Raw genomic sequence first — 26,743 nt, forward strand, 5'->3', positions numbered from 1 at the left:
CAATCAAAAGGGTGGACTATCATTGACAGTTGAGGTATCCAATAGAATGCCAGTTTTGGAGGAAAGCTGAATTTGCGAGTTCACCCGGGTAGATTTTTCTAGAGCAGTGGTCCCCAACCACCGGGCCGCAGCTCGATTGGTACCGAGCCGCAGAAGAATTTTGTATATTTTTGTATTTATTTTTATTTATTTATTTTTTTTATTAAATCAACATTGAAAAACACAAGATACACTTACAATTAGTGCACCAACCCAAAAAAACTCCCATTCTCATGACAAAAGCCTCCCTTTTTCTTAACAAAGAATTTTTTTTTTTTAATTCAAGTACCCCCTAATCAGAGCAAAGCATTTTTGGTTGAATAAAAGAGATAAAGAAGTAAAATACAGCACTATGTCATCAGTTTCTGATTTAGTAAATTGTATAACAGTGCAAAATATTGATTATTTTTAGTAGTCTTTCTTGAACTATTTGGAAAAAAAGATAAAAAAATAACTAAAAACTTGTTGAAAAATAAACAAGTGATTCAATTATAAATAAAGATTTTTTACACATAGAAGTAATCATCAACTTAAAGTCCCCTCTTTGGGGATTGTAATAGAGATCCATCTGGATTCATGAACTTCATTCTAAACATTTCTTCACAAAAAATACATCTTTAACATCAATATTTATGGAACATGTCCACAAAAAAATCTAGCTTTCAACACTGAATATTGCATTGTTGCATTTCTTTTCACAGTTTATGAACTTACATTCATATTTTGTTGAAGTATTATTCAATAAATATATTTAGAAAATATTTTTGAATTGCTGCTATTTTTAGAATATAAAAAAAAAAAATCTCACATACCCCTTGGCATACCTTCAAGTATCCCCAGGGGTACGCATACCCCCATTTGAGAACCACTGCTTTAGACAATGCAAACGACCGCTAGAGTACATATACTTTCCTGGCAGCTCTATTTGACTGTGACATGTGACTTATTTCACGTGACAAATTAGATGCAATAAATGTTTACACCGGATATGTGTCGACTAAAATTGCTCATTATATGTGAAAATGAAAAAAGATAAAGAAAAAAAAAATGTTTTTTTGTTTTAATATATTTTCTGTAGGAGAACAAACATGACAAAAACCTTCCTTCCTGTTAGAAAACCCGCTGTTTATGTTATACATGCTTCCCTGATGAGCGTATTTGGCAAGCACCGTTTTGTCCTACTAATTTCAGCGATCATTGAACTCATCGTAGTTTTTTTACATATACAAATGTATCCAGTGCTGCCACTCCTTCTTTGTCTCATTTTGTCCACCTAACGTTTTATGCTGTGCGTGAATGCACAAAGGTGAACTTTGTTGATTTTTATTGATTTGCTGAAGTGCTTATCGGCCATATTTGGTCAATCCATGACTGCAAGCTAATCCATGCCAACATGCAATTTAGGCTTGCTGTATGCACATAGTTCATCCTTATGCCTTGTTTGTAGGTATATTTGGGCTCATTTAATTTCCTTTACCAACTGCCTCTGTGTATTTAATTTATAGTTGCATGTCTACTGACACATTATCTGTATTTAATAATGGCTGCATTTCTCATCTACTCAGTGGCTTGGTAGTTAGAGTGTCTGCCCTGAGAATAGTATGTTGTGAGTTCAAACCCTGGCCGAGTCATACCAAAGACTATAAAAATGGGACCCATTGCCTCCCTGCTTGGCACTCAGCATCAAGGGTTGGAATTGGGGGTTAAATCACCATAAATGATTCCCGGGCGTGGCACTGCTGCTGCTCACTGCTCCCCCCACTTCCTAGGAGGTGATCAAGGGGATGGGTCAAATGCAGAGGACACATTTCAACACACCTAGTGTGTGTGTGACAATCATTGGTACTTTCACTTTTAACTTTAACATAGTTGTTTGTGTGCCATGTTGTTCCAAACCACAGCAAACGTTACCCAGCTTGCAAATATTGTAATAAATCCATTATAAGAAAACAGCCTGCCGTTTCTTTTAACTTGGACACACATCTATACCTTTGGCCATTCTGAGCCAGTAATTTCCAGAAGTTATCTCATACTGGGGGAAGCCTCAATTTAACTAATTATTTCCAATGTTGCAAAAATGTGTAAAAACTTTAATACAAAATTTCTGTCTACAGCACCCCCCGCGACCCCGGAAAGGATAAGCGGTAGAAAATGGATGGATGGATGTCAACGAAGATTTGTATCAGTCTTTGATAGTAGGCTAATATGGCTAATATAGACACTTACATCATGTTTTGCCTTCATTATAACACTTTTATAAGGCTTTTAATTTTTTGCGGCTATTGACAGATTTCTATTTTGTATTTTTGGTCCAATGTGGCTCTTTCAACATTTTGGGTTGCCGACCCCTGCTTTAAAGTAATTTTGATTAATTTTTTCAAAAAGACGACACTATATTATTCACTATATCCATAATGTCATCCCTTAATATGGCTGTTTATCAAGGTATAAAGTCAATTGAGACAAATGTGAAATATTACCACGTAATAAACACTGCAAGAAATCCCAAGTTCAGAACTCCAAAATTAAATGGAAAGAGGAAGGAATCATATATCTCAGACTGCATGTTACACCAAACCTTTATACAAGCAGAGATATTAATCTTAAACATTTAAAAAAATAAGACACAATCCAAAATGGTACGCTGGTCAGGTCTCCAAATATTACTTTAGGGTCGGGTGAACATAGTAAAAATTAGTATACTGCCAGCAGTTAATTATATACTGAAAATGATGCCTGTCCTAATTAATAAATGTTGGTTTAAGAAAATACATACAATGAAATCACATTTTATATGGTGTGGAAAGAAGGCCAGATGCTCATACTTAAGATTGTCTTGTACACAAGATAAAGGAGGATTGCAATTACCGTACCAAACTTCTTACATTATTATATCTCCTTCGGTTGTGAACAAGCAAGCCACTTATTCCATTCTTCTGCAGATAAGGACTGGATCAACATTAAACAAATATGTTAATGAATTTGAACAGATACTGTATGTGGGGAGTTTATATTACATTAAACAATACCTAATGAATTGAGGCAGAGCCCAATAGAAGCCACCTTTAACATTCTAAAACTGTGTCAGAAAATACTTGGAATCAACCCAATTACATCTGTAAATCAACCGCTTTGGTACAATCCTAATATCATAATTAAAGCTGCAAGCAGCGATGGACGGGACCGACTTTTGCTGGTGTTTCCTACCTTTACCCATTCAACATATCTTTACCTGCACATTACCTACCTTCCCTGCATCCTGGGGTCACACTGGGGCTTCTTTCTTTCACCCATACACGCTGGTGCTTCCTGCCATCACCCAGACAACATATCTTTACGTGCACATTACCTACCTTCTCTGTATCCTGGAGTCAAACTGGTGCCTCCTTCTTTCACCCAGTCAACATATCTTTACCCGCACAGTACCTACCTTCTCTGCATTGTGTGGTCACGCTGCAGCATCAGCGCAGAGGTTCTTTGATGGCTCGTAAAATCAAAACCGGAGCAGTTAGAAAAAGTCTTAGCGCAGCTTTTAATCAGAAGGGTTCAATCTCTCTCCTGTGCGAGTTTGAAGCCGACACAACAAACGCGCTCAGAGGAGATAATGTTTGAAAAAAAGGTGACTGGTTTTTACAAAACTTTTGTTTTGAAGGTGTAATTGCCAACTTCCTGTTGATTTTTGCTGAAGGATGTCAAATAATGAAATGTAGGTCTAAGTGAGACCTACATAGAGGTTTTTATTTCATGTCTCTCTGACATTCCTACCGGAAGTTACAAGCAGTTTTGTCTGTGTTTTCTTCCCAAGAGCAGTTTTGTCTGTGTTTTATTCCTAGGGGGCGCTAGAGCGCAATTTTGAGTTTAAGGGTTTGGTTTTTTATTAGATCGCAATTTTCGACAGTCCTGATGTGTGTGTCCAGTTTAGTGAGTTTTGAAGCATTTTAAGGGGGTCAAATTACAGATGAAAGAGGCAAAAATGACATTTTTTTAAGAAACTTTTGTTTTGAAGGGGTTCTTGCCAACTTCCTGTTGATTTTTGCTGAAGGAGGTCAGTGTATGAAATCTAGGTCTAAGTCAGACCTACATAGACGTTTTTGTTTCATGTCTCTACGACATTCCTAACGGAAGTTTTAAGCAGTTTTGTCTGTGTTTTTTCCTACTGGGCGCTAGAGCGCAATTTTGAGTTTTGGGTTTTGGTTTTTTAATTAGATCACAATTTTCGCCAGTCCTGATGTGTGTATTAATTTTGGTGAGTTTTGAAGCATGTTAAGGGGGTCAATTTACAGCTCAAAGAGGCGGCGGTATAATAACAATAAAACCTTAGAAATACAATAGGGTCCTCTGTCCCAAAGGGACATTCGGTCCCTAATTAATAAAAATGTGGTTAAATGGACAACAAGGAAAGACAGAGATATTATTAAACCTCATCATATTATTAATAACAACTATTTTAAACCGCTCAATGATTTAGTTGATCAATATAATGTACCCAGAAATAGTTTTTTAAAATTTTATCTCTTTAAAACATGCAGTAAATAAATGCATATCCTCTGAAAGTATGTCTTTAAATAGCTATGAACTGGAGGATGCACTTTTTAATGAATATACTATCAGGAAATTAATTAAACTATTTTATGGAATAACAGATGAACACCATACTAGGAATGCAAATGATGCATATGTTCGGAAATGGATGATCGGCCTAAACATTTTAGATGAAAGAGACATATCATGGAATGATATTTGGAAAAATGCCAATAAACCTTTTTGAAGCATTAAAGATAAGCTGACTCAATTTAAGATATTGAATAGATTGTATTTTACATCTTCTCAGCTATTTAACATCGGTGTAGTAGATAGCAAGTTATGTATGAAGTGTCGGGCAAATTTTGTTCATTTATTGTGGGAATGTCAGAGGATAAAAGAGTTATGGTTGAAAACAACAAAAGAAGCAATTCCTTAATATAAACATCCCAATGACACTGCAAACTTGTATTCTTGGGGATCTCCATCAATTTAGTAAAGTGTCATCAAAGAGTAAACATGCATTTCTTTCAATATGCATAATAACAAAAAGGGTAATAATAAAGAAATGGATAGACGTTGATAGTCCAACACATTCTGACTGGCACACACAAGCTATGGAGATGATATCAGTAGAAACAGCTGCATTTAGTTTTGATAATAATGAATCATATATTGGAATATGGGATCCATTATTTAATTTTTTTAAACTATTAAATGAACCAAAAAATCTGACAGATTTGTCAGTGGGGCAAAAAAGTATTTAGTCAGCCACCGATTGTGCAAGATCTCCCACTTAAAATGATGACAGAGGTCTGTAATTTTCATTATAGGTACTCTTCAACTGTGAGAGACAGGAATTCAAATTGTAGGAATTTTAAATAATTTATTTGTAAATTATGGTGGAAAATAAGTATTTGGTCAACCATTCATAGCTTTCACTGATGGAAAGAGGTTTTGGCTCAAAATATCACGATACATGGCCCCATTCATTCTTTCCTTAACATGGATTAATTGTCCTGTCCCCTTAGCAGAAAAACAGCCCCAAAGCATAATGTTTCCACCCCCATGCTTCACAGTAGGTATGGTGTTCTTGGGATGCAACTCAGTATTCTTCTTCCTCCAAACACGACAAGTTGAGTTTATACCAAAATGGATACATGGATGGGCTTCACGGTGGAAGAGGGGTTAGTGCGTCTGCCTCACAATACGAAGGTCCTGCAGTCCTGGGTTCAATCCCAGGCTCTGGATCTTTCTGTGTGGGGTTTGCATATTCTCCCCGTGAATGCGTGGGCTCCCTCCGGGTACTCCGGCTTCCTCCCACTTCCGAAGACTTGCACCTGGGGATAGGTTGATTGGCAACACTAAATTGGCCCTAGTGTGTGAATGTTGTCTGTCTATTTATGTTGGCCCTGCAATGGGATGGCAACTTGTCCAGGGTGTACACCGCCTTCCGCCCGATTGAAGCGGAGATAGGCGCTAGCGCCCCCCGCGACCCCAAAAGGGAATAAGCGGTAGGAAATGGATGGATGGATACATGGATGATACAGCAGAGGATTGGGAGAATGTCATGTGGTCAGATGAAACCAAAATACAACTTTTTGGTATAAATTCAACTCGTCGTGTTTGGAGGAAGAAGAATACTGAGTTGCATCCCAGAAGACCATACCTACTGTGAAGCATGGGGGTGGAAACATCATGCTTTGGGTCTGTTTTTCTGCTAAGGGGCCAAGACGATTGATCCGTGTTAAGGAAAGAATGAATGGGGCCATCTATCGGGATATTTTGAGCCGAAACCTTCCATCAGTGAGAGTTTTGAATGGTTGACCAAATACTTATTTTCCACCATAATTTACAAATAAATTCTTTAAAAAATTCTACAATGTGAATTCCTGGATTTTTTTTCCTATTCTGTCTCTCACAGTTGAAGTGTACCTATGATGAAAATTACAGACCTCTGTCATCATTTTAACGGGGAGAACTTGCACAATCGGTGGCTGACTAAATACTTTTTCCGCCCACTGTATCTTTGTGAAAATATTGACAGTGTGTTGTCAAGCTTATGAGATGCGATGCAAGTGTAAGCCACTGTGACACTATTTTTCCTTTACATTTTATTTTTTATAAATGTCTAATGATAATGTCAATAAGGGATTTTTAATCACTGCTATGTTGAAATTGTTACTGGTATTGATACTGTTGTTGATAATATTCTATTTTGTTTCACTACTTTTGGATTGTTCCGTGTCGTGTTTGTGTGCCCTCTCAATTGCTCTGATTATTGTTGCTGTTCTGAGTGTTGCTGGGTCGGGTTTGGTTTTGGATTTGGATTGCATTGTTATGGTATTGCTGTGTAGTGGTTTGTTGGATTGAATCAATTAAAAAAAATAAAAAAAATAATAAGACAACAGAAAGCCTGGTAGGAAGCCTCACTGGCTTCATTTTTTTGTAAACCGCTGTATTAAAAAACAAACACAGTATCACATTAACAACCAATGACTAAATGTAGTTAATTTGATGCAAGGAATCCAAAATCGAGAGATGGCACGTGAGAGGAGAGAATCGGTGCAATCTGCATCTTTACACAATCCATTTGCGAATGCAATTATTAGTTATACCTGAGCGCATACGTCCACAGTAAGCACCAGCTATAGTGCAGATAAGAGAGCACAATATGGACAACTCTCCCGTCCAAAGGCAAACCCTAGTAACTCACTTTTAGCTGATTTTGAGAAAACAAAGGAAAACCAATCTATCTTGATGTTGTCTTACAAAGATCTACAAAGTCATCAAACGTATAGATGTTTTCTTGAGCTTTCATTTTCTTGCAGATTGAGCCATGGATTGAATCTGCTGGCCCTTTCTCCAGATATTTTATCACAATCTCGGGTGGGCCCCATTCGGCGTTTGCACATAGGGCAAGAGCCGTGTACAGCGTCCAGTTTTTATTTTGACCTCCACAGTTATCAGCCCAAAAGAGTATGCAAGGGGAAGAATCAAGAACAATACATTTAATGAAGGTGCTTGCAACGTCCTAGACCGATCTTCCAAATATCCCCTCGTGCCATAATATCACATAATCGGGTTGACCGTCGGCCCCCATTCGTGCAAATGTGAAGTGAAGTGAATTATATTTATATAGCGCTTTTCTCTAGTGACTCAAAGCGCTTTACATAGTGAAACCCAATATCTAAGTTACATTTAAACCGGTGTGGGTGGCACTGGGAGCAGGTGGGTAAAGTGTCTTGCCAAAGGACACAACGGCAGTGACTAGGATGGCGGAAGCGGGAATCGAAACTGCAAGCCTCAAGTTGCTGGCACGGCCGCTCTACCAACCGAGCTATGCCGCCCCAAAGAGCCGTGTACAGCGTCCAGTCCCATTAAAGACAATAAGGCGACTGACAAAGAAACTCCGATTGGTCCCTTGAAATACTAGGTTTTTCTGTTGTATCTACGCGGTTATGTGGTAGTTGCTAGGTCCTGCCATGCGCGTAACAGCTTACTTACGGAACAAATTACAATATCGCATACACTAATGTAAAGCATATCACCTAGGAACTCCAAAATTATTATCAGCTCAGTTTTGACCAAAACTGAGTTACTGGGTTTTGCCTTTGGATGGGAGAACGTCCCACATGAACCCACTTGTGAGATTTCAGAATGCATCTGCTTCATTTATGATGAGATGGATAATTACGAATGAAAACGTATAAATTAAAAAAACAGTAAGACTGCACAATTCTGCTTTCGTCAAGATACTTGTTGTGATTTATTAAAATCATCAAAAGCTGCTAGTGAAGCAGAATTATGTGTATAATTAATCACATACAAACAAAAAATGAACATAAATATTGAAACAAACAGAGCCCTGAGTTGACGGACGTCCTTAACACACGATCGTGGCCCCTTGAAAGAGAAATAAAAACGCATATATGGCAAGCGCGTCATGTTCTGACGGAAGTGCTGATGAGTGGGACGCCTGAGGAGTTTGTCCCTGTGTGGGAGGGGGAGTAGGTTATTGACGACCTGGAGGTAAGACCTGCGGAAACAAAACATTGTGTTACGTTAGAAGCTGAAGTCGCGTTCACTGTCATGTCTGTACACAATGCACAGCAGCAAGGAATCATGCATGTTACTTTAAAACAGGAGGGCCCGTGAGGACCAGATGAGTCGCCCTCTGGCCTGTTCTAAAAATAGCTCAAATAGCAGCACTTACCAGTGAGCTGCCTCTATTTTTCAAATTTGATTCATTTACTAGCAAGCTGGTCTCGCTTGGCTCGACATTTTTAATTCTAAGAGAGACAAAACTCAAATAGAATTTGAACATCCAAGAAAATATTTTAAAGAGTTGGTCTTCACTTGTTTAAATGAATTCATTTATTGTTTTACTTTGCTTCTTATAACTTTTAGAAAGACATTTTTAGAGAAAAATACAACCCTAAAAATGATTTTAGGATTTTTAAACACATATACCTTCCTCTTCTTTCCTGAGAATTTAAATGAATTTTCAAGTAGATTTATTTTTTGTATTGTAAAGAATAATACATTAATTTTAATTTAATTCTTCATTTTAGCTTCTGTTTTTTCGACGGTGAATATTTGTGAAATATTTCTTCAAACTTATTATGAATAAAATTCAAAAATTCATTCTGGCAAATCTAAAAAATCTGTAGAATCAAATTTAAATCTTATTTCAAAGTCTTTTGCATTTATTTTAAAATTTTTGTTCTGGAAAATCTAGAAGAAATAATGATTTGTCTTTGTTAGAAATAAAGCTTGGTCCAATTTGTTATATATTCTAACAAACCTATTTAAAACATGTCATCAAAATTCTAAAAATAATCTTAATCAGGAAAAATTACTAATGATGTTCCATAAATTCTTTTTTAAATTTTTTCCAAAAGATTCGAATTAGCTAGTTTTTGTCTTCTTTTTTTCGGTTGAATTTTGAATTTTTAAGAGTCGAAATTGGAGATAAACTATGTTTCCAAATTTAATTTTCATTTTTTCTCCTCTTTTAAACCGTTCAATGTTTTTTTTCATCATTTATTCTCTGCAAAAGACCTTCTGTAGAAAGAAAAAAAATGTACGACGGAATGACGGACAGAAATACCCTTTTTTTTTTTTTGACATTTATCTGTTTCTATATATATTTATCGGGAGAAATCATTAAGATGATCAGTGTTTCCACAAAAATAAATATCATCAATTATTAACAATAACATAGAGTTAAAGGTAAATTGAGCAAATTATTTCTGGCAATTTATTTAAGTGTGTATCAAACTGGTGGCCCTTTGCATTAATCAGTACCCAAGAAGTAGCTCTTGGTTTCAAAAAGGTTGGTGACCCCTGCTTTAAAATAAAGCCATTTTTGTTTGATTCAGTGACAGTGTCTCACATCTTGGGAGCAGGTGTACGTGTGCTGTACAGCATTTGGATCTCGTCCCTGGTAAACACTATTTTGCCTGTTATTGGTGTGGCCAGAATCTTGGCCAGAAGTTAGCTTGCACCTCTCTGACAAAGTCCTCTGTACTTCACACTCAAGCTGCAAAGCAGGACTAATTTAAACATCACTCAGATGCTCAGAATCAGTCTGACTCAATGCTGCCTGGTACTCAGTGCAAAGTCAAAGTACTTTGTATGTAGGGCTGGGCGATATATCGATAAACGCGATATATCGCGGGTTTGCGATGTAGAAAATGACTATATCGTGATATTCGAGTATACATTCTCACGCAGTTGCTTTTAGCTGCGGGCATTACGCTAAAGGCTTTTCCCACTCCTTGTCTCTCCTTCTCACGGACAGCAAGCGCACCTTCTTACAGGTGTTACATACTGTCACGTCATTCGTCACATACATATACGCCCTCGCCGACCAGAGAGGTGGCAGACTGGGTAACGTTAGCTGTGATGCTAGCGAAGCCATGCGAGTGGTAATACGAGAGAAAGAAGGTGCGAATCTGGTAACAAATGAAGGAAGAATTAATTCACAAAAAAAACAGCAGGGGGTCCATCGTCTGGCGGTGGTTCGGCTTCAAGCGGGAATATGTCGAATAGACAACATTAATTTGTCAAGTGTGGTGCTAAAGCGTTGGTACCAAAAGTAGCATTACTGCTAATATGTAGCCTCATTTGAAAAGTCACATGCTAGAGAATGAAGAGTGCTAACTCCGCATGTCAACATTTCCATTCGGTGCCACACGCCCACGCCGTCAAAATGCCGAGGCAAACATTTCCAGATCAACACCGTATGAAAAAATGGTCAATAACAAAAGGAGATGATGTCCGCAGTAACCTACCACGTTGCAAAGGATGAACACTATTTCATATCCGATTATGCAGCCCGTTTTTATTTGACAGTTATTGAAATATCTTGTGTGACATCACGCACAAAAAACACTTTATTTGTTTTAAACTATTGTAGTGCCGTTCTGTACAAAAAGTGCACTTTAATTTAGTGTTGTTTTGATATGGCATGTTAGTGACATCAAGCACAAAAGTGCACCCATAGCTTGTTTTAAAATGTCTCTGACAGTCTTGCACTTTCAGTTATGGAAATGACATGAATGTCAGTGCCACTGCTTAATAACAGTTTAATAAATACTATTTTGGTCAATTTACTTAGTTGTGATTTCCTTCTCTGCATGAAAGTTTAAAAGTAGCATATATTAATGCAGTATGAAGAAGAATGTTTTAATGTAGACACATAGAATCATCATACTGCTGTGATTACATGCATCAAGTGTTAATTCAAGGCTAAGGCAAAATATCGAGATATATATCGTGTATCGCTATATGGCCAAAAAAATATCGAGATATTAAAAAAAGGCCATATCGCCCAGCCCTTTTTGTATGTATTACGTACACTTTTATATAGACTTCTCCTGCTTACTGCATAATTCTTTCTGATATTCCGGTTAGCTTTTTAGCTGCGGAAGTCGGGCAAAAATATCAGAAATACCTCTGCGAATTATATTTTAGTCACATTACACGATGCAGTGAAACGACGATTTACGAACAACTTTTTGCAAACTTTGCAATTTACGAACTGTTAGATCGAGTCAAGTCTGCCCTTGTGTGCGAACCATGTTTTTCTGTGTAGGAACGCTTAATTCATACATTTCGTGTACTGCTGCCAGCCAGTTTGTGCTTGCTCGTATTGAAGAGATTGAGGAGGGCAGTTTCGTACCCAAACACGTTTTTAATTGTGATGAGAATGGACTTTTCTAGAAAGAGTGGATTTATGTCACAGCGGCAGAAAATACATTACCTCCCGTTTAGCGGTGTCCCTCCCAGGAGCCCACACACACACACACACACACACACACACACACACACACACACACACACACACACACACACACACACACACACCACCCTCCCTCCCCCGTTTGTTCTTTTCTTTCCTCTCGTCAGCTGCCCATTTGCAGATGTTAATGTAAAGTGGATTTTATTATTTTAAATGTTTCGTATCTATAAGAGATGTTCTGTCCTTCATGAGGTTGGACAAGATAAGGCACTGTCTTCGGGGCTGTAAAGCAAAGTTTACCAAAATTCGGAATTCATTTCAGGAACATGTTGATTCCTTGAACCCGGATGCTGCTGCTATTGTTTAGGCGCACCCCATTGATCAACTTAAATTTCTCAGTTTGCTTGCTAAACATTATACATTCCAAGGTATAGTAGTGGCGCACTAATTTAATTGTAATATTACCTAAGTAAGTTTTATTTTTATTTTTTGGGGGTGCGGGGGGGTTCATATATGTGTGTGTGTATGTTTGTATATATATATATGCGTATCCTTGGTTTTATGTTGTCATAACACTTTACTTTATGTGTGCATGTGGGTGTGTGTTTATGTATGCATGCATTTTTTAACAAACCCCATTTCCATATGAGTTGGGAAACTGTGTTAGATGTAAATATAAACGGAATACAATGATCTGCAAATCCTTTTCAACCCATATTCAGTTGAATATGCTACAAAGACCACATATTTGATGTTCAAACTGATAAACATTTTTTTTGGTGCAAATAATCATGAACTTTAGAATTTGATGCCAGCAACATGTGACAAAGAAGTTGGGAAATGTGGCAATAAATACTGACAAAGTTGAGGAATGCTCACCAAACACTTATTTGGAACATCCCACAGGTGTGCAGGCAAATTGGGAACAGGTGGGTGCCATGATTGGGAATAAAAACAGCGTCCCAAAAAAATGCTCAGTCTTTCACAAGAAAGGATGGGGCGATGTACACCCCTTTGTCCACAACTGCGTGAGCAAATAGTCAAACAGTTTAAGAACAATGTTTCTCAAAGTGTAATTGCAAGAAATTTAGGGATTTCAACAGCTACGGTCCATAATATCATCAAAAGGTTCAGAGAATCTGGAAAAATCACTCCACGTAAGCGGCATGGCCGGAAACCAACATTGAATGACCATGACCTTCGATCCCTCAGATAGCACTGTAAACAAAAACCGACATCAATCTCTAAAGCAGGCGTCGGCAACCTTTACCACTCAAAGAGCCATTTTGACCCGTTTCTCAAAATAAAGAAAACAATGGGAGCCGCAACCATTCTCGCGAATATCTGCTGTTGGTCACCCAGATAACAATAATAAGGACGTGCTATGAAGCCATTGCCTTTGACACCTTCTACAACATATACAAACTGCTTGCCAGTCCAGCAACATGTTGTATGTGGCTTCCGCAGATACACGTACGAGATTGCAAGGCATACTGGGTGATACAGGTTACACTGAAAGTTGTGATATAAACAACTTTAACACTCTTACTAATATGCGCCACACTGTGAACCCACACCAAACAATAATGACAAACACATTTCGGGAGAACAACCTCACAGTAACTTAACATAAACGCAACACAACAAATACCCAGAATCCTTTGCATCCATGACTATTCCTGACTATATTACATACCCCGCTAGGTGGGCGGGGTTTGGGGCGCGGGGTTTGGGGCTATCGGGGTGTATAATATAGTCAGGAAGAGTCATGGACGCAAAAGATTCTGGGTATTTGTTGTGTTAGGTTTATGTTGTGTTACATCAATAATTCCACTTCTCACCACTATTGTTCCTCCATATTTCCCTGGCACACTTGTCAGAGGGACTCAATTCGGATATTTGGAAGTTGGGATCGGATTTGTAGTCATCTAGGAGTAAAAAAAAAACAACAAAAATATCTCAGGTGAAAAGGCGATGCGTCATTAACTAACGAGCGGAGCTTACTGTTGTTGCTGAACGTAAAAGAGCTGCTCTCCCTCATGGTCTCGTTGCCGCTGTCTGACAGCGTTTTCTCCGTGCGGGAGACGTGCGGCCTCTTTTTCTTCTTGCTCCTGCGCGTGCTGATGCGGATGATGCCGCGCACCAGCCGACACTCGGCCTCTTGCTCGTCCATTTGATGCTCCTCGGCCAGCGTGTTGATGAGCAGATTGATGTCCTTGCTCTTGCGCAGGAACACAGAGTCTGACGTGCACCGGGCAAACTCCTCGATCTGATACTCGGTGTAAAGCTCCAGCAGCTTCTTTCTAATCAGCGAGTCCACGTCCTCCTCGCCGTCCTCCCAGTCCTCGAGCATTATACACTCCTGTAGGGATGGATGGCGGGGCTGCGTTTGAGGCACGTACGTTACAGCTTCAGTTACTAAATACTCTCTTGGACTGTCTACTTTCACTCCGTTAATGCAGACTTCCCCCAGCCAGTCGTCGTCCTCTTCTTGTTGTAGGTCTAACGGATTCTCAGCTCGGAGGCTCAGATTTTCTGGCTCTTCTACCGCGTTCTCTTTAGGCGCCAAACACGGGACACGCGTAAACACTCTATAAAGGCCGCAGGTCAAGACTCGGCACATAATGGTCCTACAGGCCCTCGGGGAAGTGCAGGGATTGCAGGTTTGATTGGCGGAGGGAGGACTGGCTGAAGAAGCGATAAAACCTGTTGTCTCTGACTGCTGCCCGTTTGCATCTTTCTGCTGGCCTGTCCTCAGCTTCTGGATCTCTGCTTCTACAGGGTCCACGCAGCCCTCCTCGTAGAAGAAAGACCTTTGGCTGCTCGTCAGGCTCAGTCCTCGCTTGTGGCTGCCAGGCCCCGAGGTGTCTCTTACGCCGCCCGCGCTGCTTACAGACATGTCGTCAAGATCTAAACACACCCAGACAAATAAGATCAGTTACAATTAGGGCTGGGCGATATATCGATATACACGATATATCACGGGTTTGTCTCTGTGCGATATAGAAAATGACTTTATCGTAATATCCGAGTATAGATTCTCACGAAGTTGCTTTTATCTGCAGGCATTACACTACAGCCTCTTCTCTCTCTTTCCTATGTCTCCTTCTCACAGATAAGCGCACTTTCTTACACACGTCACATACTGTCATGTCATACGTCACATACGTATATGCCCTCGCCCAGCAGAGAGGTAGCAGCATGGGTAACGTTAGCTGTGATGCTAGCGGAGCCATGCGAGTGATAATGCGAGAGAAAGAATTTGTGAATGAAGGAAGAAGTAATTCCCAAGAAAAACAGCAGGGTGTCCATCGTCTGGCGGTGGTTTGGCTTCAAGTGGGAATATGTCGAACAGACAACCGTAATTTGTCAAGTGTGGGCCAAAAGCATTGCTATAAAAAGTAGCATTACTGCAAATATGTAGCATCATTTGAAAAGTCACCTGCTTGGGAATGAAGGGAATTTCATAACGTCCGTAGTAACCTACCAGATAACGAAGGACGAATACTATTTGATTTCCTATTATGCAGCTCATTTATATTTGACACTTAAAATGTCTCCGACAATCTTGCACTTTCTGGTTTGGAAATGACATGAACGTTTGTGCCACTGCTTAATAACTGTTTAATTAATACAGTTTTGGTCAATTGACTTGATTGTAATTTCCTTCTCTGCATGAAAGTTTAAAAGTAGCATATATTAATGCAGCATGAACAAGAATCTTTTAATGTAGACACATAGAATCATCATACTGCAGTGATTATATGCATTAGAGATGCGCGGTTTGCGGTCTCATCCGCGGAGACGCGGATAAAACGCGGGTCGGGCGGTTGAAATGACGAAAAAATAGATTTTAATTAGATTCGGGCGGGTGGCGGTTGAACCATCCGGAAATATTTTATATGCATGGTTCTGTGATCGATATCCTTTGCCATTCAAAGAGCCATTTAAGACCTGTGTCATAAAGCGAAGAAGACAATAAGAGACGCTATTATTCTCTTGAATGACTGCCGGCAGTCACCCAGATAATAAGTATTAGGGCGTGCTATAAAGCCAATGGCTTTGTCGCCTACTACAACATGTATGATCTGCTTATCAGTCCAGCATCATATTGTGTGAGGTTTCCGCGGCAACATGCACACGACTGCAAGGCATCCTGGGTGACACAGAGTACACTAATGGTTGTGATATAAACAATTGTAACACTCTTTGTAATATGCGCCATGCTGTGAAGCCACACCAATTAAGAACGACAAACACATTTCGGGAGAACATCCTCACAGTAACACAACATAAACGCAACACAACAAATACCGATAATCCTTTGTATTCATGACACTTCCTGACTATTTTATACACCCCACAAGCAGCAAACCCCGCCTCCCCCTCCCCCTCAGGAATTGTCACGGGTACAAAGGATTATGGGTATTTTTGTGTTGCGTTTATGTTGTGTTACTGTGAGGATGTTCTCCTGAAATGTGTTTGTCAATCTTGTATTGTGTGGCTTCACAGCGTGGCGCATATTAGTAAGTGTTAAAGTTGTTTATACCACAACCATCAGTGTACTCTGTATCACCCAGTATGCCCTTCAATCTTGAACGTTTAATTGCGGAAGCTGCACGCAGCATGTTGACGGACCAACAATCGGTTCGTACATGTTATTGAAGTTGTCTAAGGTGATGGCTTCACAGCACGCCCTTATTCTTGTAATCAGGATGAACGCTATTGGATAGTCGCGGGAACGTTAGTGGCTCCAATTGTCATCATTACTCTGTGAAACAGGTTTAAATAGCTCTGTGAGTGGTAAAGGCGGACAACCTCTAATGTATTTCAGCGGGCGGTTGGAGGGCGGGTACGGTCCTGATAAAATGTTGGTTCGGGTGGACGGCGGGTGGATGACGACTTTGGTGATGCGGATGCGGATGATATAATTGCCTATCCGCGCATCTCTAATATGCATCAAGTGTTCATTCAAGGCCAAGGCAAAATATCGAGATATATATCGTATATCGGCCCTGGGATGAGGTGGCGACTTGTCCAGGGTGTACGCCGCCTTCCGCCCGATTGTAGCTGAGATAGGCACCAGCGCCCCCCGCGTCCCCAAAGGGTTAATAAGCGGAAAAAACATAGATGGATGGATATCGTATGTTGCGATATGGCCTAAAAAATATTGAGATATTAAAAAAAAGGCCAAATCGCCCAGCCCTAGTTAAAGGTTACACTACTAATTAGTAGTCATCAGTCCAGTCTGTTCGGAATATTTATTATAGGATTGGTACATTTTCGTGATCAGATGTGAGGGATCATTGACTGTAATTTCCGGACTATAAGCAGCTACTTATTACCACACTTTGAATCATGTGCTTCATATAATGTGTGCGGCTAATTTATGAATGTTTCTGGCTTCACATACTGCCGATAAATTTAGCTTTGTCACACCAGACCAATAAAATTGCTGAACTTGTCACAATGGGCCAATTTGTTCACATTAAATTAAATGCTCACATATGGGGATGCAATGATCATGTCATTATCTGTTGACCGGATCATGTCTCTGGTTGTGAGTTTTGTATTAATCCTGTGTTTACTTTCTGGTTTATTGAGTTCCGTTCTCAACAACTGCCCTCATTTAGTGATTGGTGTCCCCACCAGCTGCTTTCGTTTATCACAGCCCTCTTATATACCCAGTCTTGCCATAAGTTATGGTCATTGCAGCCTCCCTCAGCGACAGTAACATTTTTTGTTATGCTAGCTTCTAGTTACTCCTTTTGTTTGTATGCTAAATTTTGCTTTGAGTGGCCTTAAGCTTCCTAAGTCTCCTTTTTGGATTTTTGCAATATCTTGGAGGATTAAAAGACTTTGTGGACCTGCTCAGTGGCCCTGTGGTTGGAGTGTCCGGCCTGAGACTGGAAGGTCGTGAGTTCAAACCCCAGCTGAGTAATACCAAAGACTATAAAAATGAGACCCATTGCCTCCTTGCTTGGCACTCAGCATCAAGGGTTGTTATTGGGCGTTAAATCACCAAAATGATTCCTGAGCGCGGCCACCGCTGCTGCTCAATGCTCCCCTCACCTCCCAGGGGGTGAACACGGGGATGGGTCAAATGCAGAGAATAATTTCACCACACCTGGTGTGTGTGTGTGACTATCATTGGTACTTTAACTTTAAATTTTACCTGCACACTGCTTCTCCCCCCTGCCTTTCTGCATCCTGGGGAACATGACCTCGCAACCATGCGACCTGATCCTAACAGATAAACTTGTTTTACTATTAACCGTGATTAATAACGGCACAATTATTTAATTGCAAGGGCTCAACGACATTGTGTGTTTCACTCGCTATAAATATACATTATGCTGGTACCATTTTTTTGAGCACAACCTGCTTTTTGGAGTTGAAAAGCAATAACAAAATATAAAAAAATGATTTGATTTTCATGTTAAATTTCATAAAGAAAAATGAAAATCCCCAGGAAAAGACCAAAATGGACGATTTTTCATAGTCTGATACCAGAAGTGGGGGATACTACAATATATATATGTCTTAATTTTATATATATATGGACATATATATATATATGTCTTAATTATTTATATATATATATGTATATATGTCTTAATTATATATATATATATATATATATATATACATTATATATATATATATAAGCTGTGAAAATCTGCTGTACAGTTTGTGTGCTTGGGTCCTATTTTTAGGAACACTAATACAAAACCTCAAAATAATGTCTAATCAAAGCTAAAAATGTTATGACAGACCACTTTAAAAACGGAATGGAATTCAAATTTTTTTCACTGAATGAAACACCCAGAATGTACATGAAAATAAAGAATGTAGGATTTACAATATTAACTATGAACGATAAAACACTGAATATTGACAATATTTGAACACGACACCCCCTTTCCATTGATATATTTTACAATCAAGCGAAACGCAACAAAACTGCAACAAACAGCGAAATATGAGCACTAAGGGTAAAAAAAATACGCACTTACAATCTGATACATCACTAAGCTTTAGAACTTTGTTGTAAAAATCTCCTTCCGCGTCTGGCCGCTCTCTTTTCTGCCTATTACCTGACACCCTCTATGTCAGCTACTTCTCTTTGTTTTTAATGTCTATTTCCTTTTTCTGCAGGATTTACTCTCTATTTTATGCTGCGGCTGCCATATATACTGTAATATTTTACATGGTAATTGGTATATGTTGTTTATATGTTTTAGACATAATATATCTGTATATATAATATATTGTACACATAATAAGTACATATTCGTATATATTCACATATATCTTATATTTTATATCGCTATATTTAGTGTATTTATACCTGCATTGCCCTTTCCATCCTTACACTTTCCATCATTGTAACTGAGCTACTCTGTGGAACAATTTCCCTTGAGGATCATTAAAGTTTGTCTAAGTCTAAGTCCAAGTCTAAACACTCTGTGGAAACGCTCCACACCCACACTGCTAGGTGCCTCGTCTGAGCAGCTATGGTTTAGATTACCATAGTAACTAGTATATCATTCAAAACCGCAGATTCCAACCATTCAAATACTTTGTATAGTTCAAGACTTACGGTAATTTGAAAACATCACTGCACATCATAATAGCTGCTCCAGTTTCGATCTTAAAGATCTAAAAAAATTGGGGGGGATTGTCTGGCGGGCCAGATTGAAAAGCTTAACGGGCCTTAATTTGCTTAGGTCTGCACTGGAACATTACTTTCTTTTTCTAACACTGGAACACACTGCATTTGGTATTGTGTTTAGGGAAATAATTAGAGGACTGTATGATAATTTTAAAACCTGTGTTTTGCTCGCATCAGGCACAACCCCAAGTTTCCCATTCAAGGTGGACAGTCCTCAAGCATGTCCCTTATCACCATATGTATTCATCTTAGCTCTGGGAATGTTAGCAATCTCTTTAAACTGTGAGGCACGGAAATAATAGTTTGTCAATTAGCAGATGACACAACTCTTTTCTTAAAAAATTAAGAACATTTCATGACAATGGGAGCCACAAAACTCTCTTGAAATACATAATGAAGTTACACAGTATAAAGAGCTATTTTTTTATTATACTAATGTGTAAACCAGGGGTCTTGTTCATCAGCCACACCGGTTACACTGAAGGTTGTGATATTAACAAGTTTACACACTTTCTAATATGTGCCACACTGTGAACCCACACCAAACAAGAATGACGAACACATTTCTGGAGAACATCGGCTCTGTAAAACATTATAAACGCAACATAACAATTACCCAGAATGCAATGCATCCATGACTCTTGGCTGTATTATACACCCCACTAGCACCCCCCCCCCCGCCCCCCCCCCGTGCGTCTGTTGAGGTGGGCGGGGTTTGGTGCTATCGGGGTGTATAATATAAGCAGTAAGAGTCATGGATGCATAGCATTCTGGGTAATTGTTATGTTGCGTTTATAATGTGTTACAGAGCCGATGTTCTCCAGAAACGTGTTTGTCATTCTTGTTTGGTTAGGGTTCACAGTGTGGCACATATTAGTAAGAGTGTTAAATTTGTTTATATCACAACCTTCAGTGTAACTTGTATCACCCAGTATGCCTTCCAATCTCGTCTGTGTGACGATAGAAGCAGCGAAATTCATGCGTTAATTGAAGGTTATCCCAAGCCTTCAGTGCTGAAAATAATAACCATAATAACGTTTTTTTTAATAAATGTGCTCTTCGTGATGGTATCCTCACATCACACTCAATTATTTATTGCATGCCATTGGTAAGCACAGGGGTGAGAAGAGGTTTTAAAGTTATTAGCGCCTGCTCACTATTACCGCATGCCTTGAATTAATTAATTAATTAGCGCCCCGGCGGCTATTCAAGGAAATACGGTAATTGGACTAGGGTTGCAAGCTCAGGTCTGATCATCCTGTAGCTGGCCGACTCTGGAGAGGATGTATAGTGTTAAAGGCCGAAACACCCAATGACCCAGAGGAACACTACTGATGATGCGCACCCGTAAATTATTTCATTCACGTTCACTGTTCACCTACAAGGCCACCAAGTGTATGTGCTCGCAAAGGATGCAAACACCTCATTCTGATTTTGATTTGTTTTAGGAGTCCTTTTACGTGTTTTAGAAGTAATTTATATTTTAGATGTCACTGTGCATCTCTTCGGAGTCGTTTTATGTGTAATAGAGTCATTTTTAATGTTTTACAAGTTGGTTGGTGTGTTTTTAAATGTTTTACTAGTCGTTTTAATTATGATGAATCATTGTATGCATTTGTGTTTCGCACAAGAGGTAAAACATCTCACTCTGTTTTCTGGAACCCAGGGTTTTTTTAATCGAGTGTTCTTCAAAACGACTGACTCCACAGACCTTCTGCCGTTGGTAGCCAATAACTGCATTCCATTTTTTCTTTAAATGCTCTTTAGTTGCTTGTAATGAACAATAGTAATTATTAGGGGTGTGGGAAATCGAATCGAATACGTTCTGCGATTCAGAATCGATTCTCTTTTTTTTTTTAAATCGATTTTTTTTTTTTTATCAATCCAACAAACTACTACACAGCAATACCATAACAATGCAATCCAATTCCAAAACCAAACCTGACCCAGCAACACTCAGAACTGCAATAAACAGAGCAATTTAGAAAACAAAACATGACACAGAACAAACCAAAAGTAGTGAAACAAAAATGAATATTATCAACAACAGTATCAATATTAGTTATAATTTCAGCATAGCAGTGATTAGTTAGCAAGTTTATTCACAATATCATATAACATTTACAATAGTGGTGAATATCATCATTTAAAGATGTTGGTACATGAAAGGGTCCCCCAAATAAGCTAGAAGAAACTTTTGACAGGGGGTCCAAAGGAAAATATATACATGGAAAGATGAAACATAGTAGCAAGCTTAACAACTAAAAACAGACACAAAACAACAATAACGCTATATGATAAACACAATAGTACTAAAGCAAGCATACACATACATACATACATTCATTCAACCATGCAAAACCCAAAAGTAGTCTACCCCACACGAGACATTAAAGATGTGTGGTTAATAGGTCATTTTTCAGTTTCTTTTTGAAGTTGGAGAATGGATACAGCATCTTGAGGCTCTCATTAAGCTGGTTCCAAATCTTTGGTCCCCTGCATACGACACTGTGAGCGGTACAAGCCAGTAAACGATGTTAACCTATTATCAGATCTAAGTTACGAGTGTTGTGGGCATGCTGGGGATGGTAGATAGGAACCAAACTACAGAGCCTAAGATTCAGCCTGTAAATGACTTGATAGGTTAAACAACCATTTTGATAAATATTGAAATCTGTCAGCCTTAAGGGATAATATTTATGAAATAGATGACGAGTGGGGGCATTAAACTTGGACCATGACAGGGCCCGTATAATTTTCTTTTGCATGGATTCTAATTTGTGAAGGTAGGTAGGAAACGTGTTACACCAGATGATATTACAGTATTTTAGATGTGGTTCAAAGAGAGTTTTGTATAAATAAATAAATGATAAATGGGTTGTACTTGTATAGCGCTTTTCTACCTTCAAGGTACTCAAAGCGCTTTGACACTACTTCCACATTTACCCATTCACACACACATTCACACACTGATGGAGGGAGCTGCCATGCAAGGCGCCAACCAGCACCCATCAGGAGCAAGGGTGAAGTGTCTTGCTCAGGACACAACGGACGTGACGAGGTTGGTACTAGGTGGGATTTGAACCAGGGACCCTCGGGTTGCGCACGGCCACTCCTCCACTGCGCCACGCTGTCCCTAAGAAGCCCCTCTACTATGAGCTCTTGGCTTTATCTTTTTGTTTACCGTAGGGGGTCTAACAGGAATCATTTTAGCAAACTCTTGTTTAGATATTGTCCTACATGACACATATTATGTAGTTGCTCACTTTCACTACGTTCTTTCCATGGGGGCTGTATTCGCAATTATGGGCGGATTTGTTCACTGATTTCCTTTATTCACAGGATTCACTCTTCACAAATATCCCATTAATATAAAACTCGCGGGCTACACTAACACTACATTTACATATTAAGGTGCGGGCCGCAAAATAACGACTCACGGGCCGCAATTGGCCCGCAGGCCGCGTGTCTGAGACCCCTGCTTTAAAGTAAAGCACCAAGAGATGAGGCCAAAGGTCAGCGAGCGCCATCATTGTCTTGATAACTTTATACCGGGCAAATTGGCTTGGAATATTCTAATCACTTAAAACATGGGTATTACAAAATGAGATACATGACGAGGATAAGGATATCATATTTTTATTGGAAATTATGTGTTTTTTATATCAAGTGAGGTTAGTGTCAGGTTAGGTTAGCTAACCCCACTTAGCTATCCTGCTAGCCGCGCTAGCCAGCTTTCGAACGTGACAAAAGGGAATAATTTCATTTCGCTAAATGATAAAACATCACGACAACATTCCTCGACAATTATCAAGCAATGGCGAGCTGAAACTGAGCTGGATAATGACCCAATAAGGTAAGTAGAGCATAAAGAGGAAGATAATGACGAAGGTGAAAGAACAGGCCAACATATTTGGATAATTTGTTTAACAGATGGCTAATGTGACATTTGAAATTTAGGTATTGGTCAATGATGACCCCCAGGAATTTTGTGGAGTATACTCTCTGTATTTCCTGCCCATTGATGTTGATATGGCAGTGCTCAGTATTTGTCCGTTTTTTATTAGAACGAAATACAATAAAATGTTTTTATTTACATTAAGTGAGAGCTTATTGCATTTGAACCAGGAATCCACTTTCACAAGCTCTGAATTGACAGTTTCTTGTAGATCGTGTAGGCTCCTGTGTGAGGTAAACAAATTTGTATCATCAGCAAAAATTATTTTATGAAAAGTTCCGGAGGAGTTTACGAAATCATTTATGTATAGGATAAAAAGGAGAGGCACCAAGATGGATCCCTGGGGAACCCCATAATTTATGGTCATACAGGCTGAGTTGTGATCATTGACGCATACACATTGTTGCCTTCCGTAAAGGTAAGAACGGAACCAATCGAGAGGTACCCCTCTGACCCCATAGTGATATAGCTTGTACAATAAGATCTCAAAGTCTATTGTGTCAAAGGCCTTGGACAGATCCAAAAAAATGCCAATACCGCATTTTCCTTCTTCAATACAGTCATTGACCTTTTCCAAGAGGTCAAGTAAGGCCATACAGGTGGTGCTTTTTTTACGAAAACCATATTGGGAGGGGACAAGGATATTTAGTTTTTCTAGGAAGCCATTCAGTCGGTTAAAGACCACTTTCTCAAATATTTTTAAAAATGTTGGTAGAATTGAAATAAATGTCTAGGGATAATGTCAATAAGGGATTAAAATCCCTTATTGACATTATCATTAGACATTTATATTAAAATAAAAGAACAATATCAATCGATCAATGATTATTTATATAGCCCTAAATCACTAGAGTCTCAAAGGGCTGCACAAGCCACAACACAAACCACAAAGACATCCTCGGTAGAGCCCACATAACGGCAAGGTTTTATAATTGTAAAGGACAATGTTTTATCAACTGATTGCAATAATGTAAATTTGTTTTAACTATTAAACAAACCAAAAATATGACTTATTTTATCTTTATGACCACTTGCATCGCATCTCATAACCTTGACAACACACTGTGTCCAATATTTTCACAAAGATAAAATAAGTCATATTTTTGGTTCGTTTAATACAGTGGTTCTTAACCTGGGTTCGATCGAACCCTAGGGTTTCGGCGAGTTGGCCTCAGGGGTTTGGCGGAGCCTCCGCTACGGGGGTCAGGACACACCCGACTCATCATGTAAATAAAAACTTATCCCTATCGGCGTACTAAGAATATGGCAACAGCAGAAGTCACACTGATTTGCAGGTGTGTCATTTGTTGGGAGTTCACACACTGTGTTCATGCACAGTTTATTTTGTGCACCAGTAAAAAAAACATAACTGTCTTGAAATAAAAAAAAAAAAAACATTTTATTTTTCACTAAAAAAGGGTTCGAATGCGCATAGGAAACTGGTGGGGTTCGGTACCTCCAACAAGGTTAAGAACCACTGGTTTATTAGTTTAAACCAGGGGTCGGGAACCTTTTTGGCTAAGAGAGCCATGAAAGCCAAATATTTTAAAAACGTATTTCGGTGAGAGCCATATTATATTTTGGTAATACTTTGATATGGGGAACATATTCACCATTAATTAGTTGCTTATTAACATGCAAATTCGTAACATATTGGCTCTTAATTAGTCACTTTTAAGTACTTATTAATGCCTTTTTCTGCATGGCCTTATTTTACAAGCAGTAAGCCATTAACTAAGAGTCTTCCCTTATAACCTCAGAATTATTACTTATTAGTAACCCTAACCCTTATATGGTCCCCTAGTGTCCAAATAACTCTTAATTAAGTATTTGTTACTTAGAATATGTTCCCCATACTAAAGTGTTACCAATATTTTTTAACACTGAATACAACTAAATGTGCGCATTTTTAAGTTAGTTAGACTAACATTTTTAGAGTATAATAAGTCTCTTATTCTTTTTAATAACATTGTTATTTTGCAGCTAACAAATAATACATGAAATAATTCTTACCATTAATGCGACTTCTTGGATTGATGGAATAAAATGCATGAGAAAGTTTATAATTTTGAACGTTATATTTAACCCTGTGATTACCAGCGGAATCATTTATTACTTATCGTGTTAAGCAATGTCAGCTAAGATTTATCTGAGAGCCAGATGCAGTCATCAAAAGAGCCACATCTGGCTCTAGACCCGCAGGTTCCCTACCCCTGGTTTAAACAAATTTACATTATTGCAATAAGTTGATAAAACATTGTTCTTTACAATTATAAAAGCTTTAAAAAAATATATCTACTACTCTGCTTGCATGTCAGCAGACTGGGGTAGATCCTGCTGAAATCCTATGTATTGAATGAATACAGAATCGTTTTGAATCGGAAAAATATCGTTTTTGAATCGAGAATCGAATCGAAAAAAATCGATATATTATCGAATCGTGACCCCAAGAATCGATAATCGAATCGAATCGTGGGACACCCAAAGATTCACACCCCTAGTAATTGTACACAAAAAATACCTTATGAATCATCTCTACAAACTAAAAATGCCATTTAAAGTGACTTAACTGCTTTCAATAATTATATTTCAGTCACGATGTCATTCAAAAGACAAATCAAATGTGTTTATTTAACCTTACACCTACATCAAATTAACACACAACTCCCTTATTGCTATCAACATTTAATAAGATAAATACATATTTAGTGCCAGTTTGAGGCGTATTAACTAAAACCGCTTTCGTTTTTGATACAGTTTTAACGTTTAATAGCAACTGTTATCAAATGCCCTGATGTTTACAAACGTCATGCGAGGATCGAAGAAGAAACGAGCGAATAACTCAGAAACCAGTGACATGTGAATGTATTTATACGCACACAACACATTAACATATTAGATCATGCTTAGTTTTCCACCAGTAAATGAAAAATATTGTCACTTTCATGGCAGCGACGTCATAGTTAGCTATTTTCCTCCATTAAAGGACTGACGAATATTTTTTTAGTAAATATGACTTACAATTGGCGGTTCTTCCACGTACCAGCTTTAACTACTTCTCGATATTGAAACAAGTAGCTACATCTCGTCCATTAACGTTTTTTAATCCACTTTTTTGTCTTTGGGAAGTAGTTTTCCGCGGTTCATGCACCTGAGAGACAAGGTGGAGGTAGCGCAACAGGTAGCCGTAATAAAGTGAAACTTCCGGTCACCGGGGCAAAAAGTAAAATGCTGAAGGGAAAAATGATCATCGTGGAATTGCGCTGTCTTGATAAAAAATGTCCAGGAATCTGATTTTAAG

The 26,743-nt window shown here is 38.7% G+C and overlaps 1 protein-coding gene across 2 annotated transcripts; it reads right to left on the minus strand.

The window, feature by feature from the left end:
• Positions 1 to 6,974: 6,974 nt before the first annotated feature.
• Positions 6,975 to 26,624, minus strand: kdf1b (keratinocyte differentiation factor 1b). Of its 2 annotated transcripts, none has more exons than XM_061897400.1 (4): positions 26,464 to 26,624; positions 13,814 to 14,719; positions 13,651 to 13,737; positions 6,975 to 8,599 (listed from the first exon to the last, which is right to left on the minus strand). In XM_061897400.1, exons 2-4 carry the CDS (start codon positions 14,706 to 14,708, stop codon positions 8,505 to 8,507), a joined length of 1,077 nt encoding a protein of 358 aa, XP_061753384.1. In that variant the 5' UTR covers positions 14,709 to 14,719; positions 26,464 to 26,624; the 3' UTR covers positions 6,975 to 8,504. The 2 variants fall into 2 exon arrangements, with proteins under 2 accessions (XP_061753384.1, XP_061753385.1); XM_061897401.1 differs by having other exon boundaries at positions 26,486 to 26,623.
• Between the last annotated feature and the right edge of the window lie 119 nt (positions 26,625 to 26,743).

The sequence above is a fragment of the Nerophis ophidion genome, linkage group LG04 (genome assembly GCF_033978795.1).
Source record: "Nerophis ophidion isolate RoL-2023_Sa linkage group LG04, RoL_Noph_v1.0, whole genome shotgun sequence".
Lineage (NCBI taxonomy): Eukaryota > Metazoa > Chordata > Actinopteri > Syngnathiformes > Syngnathidae > Nerophis > Nerophis ophidion.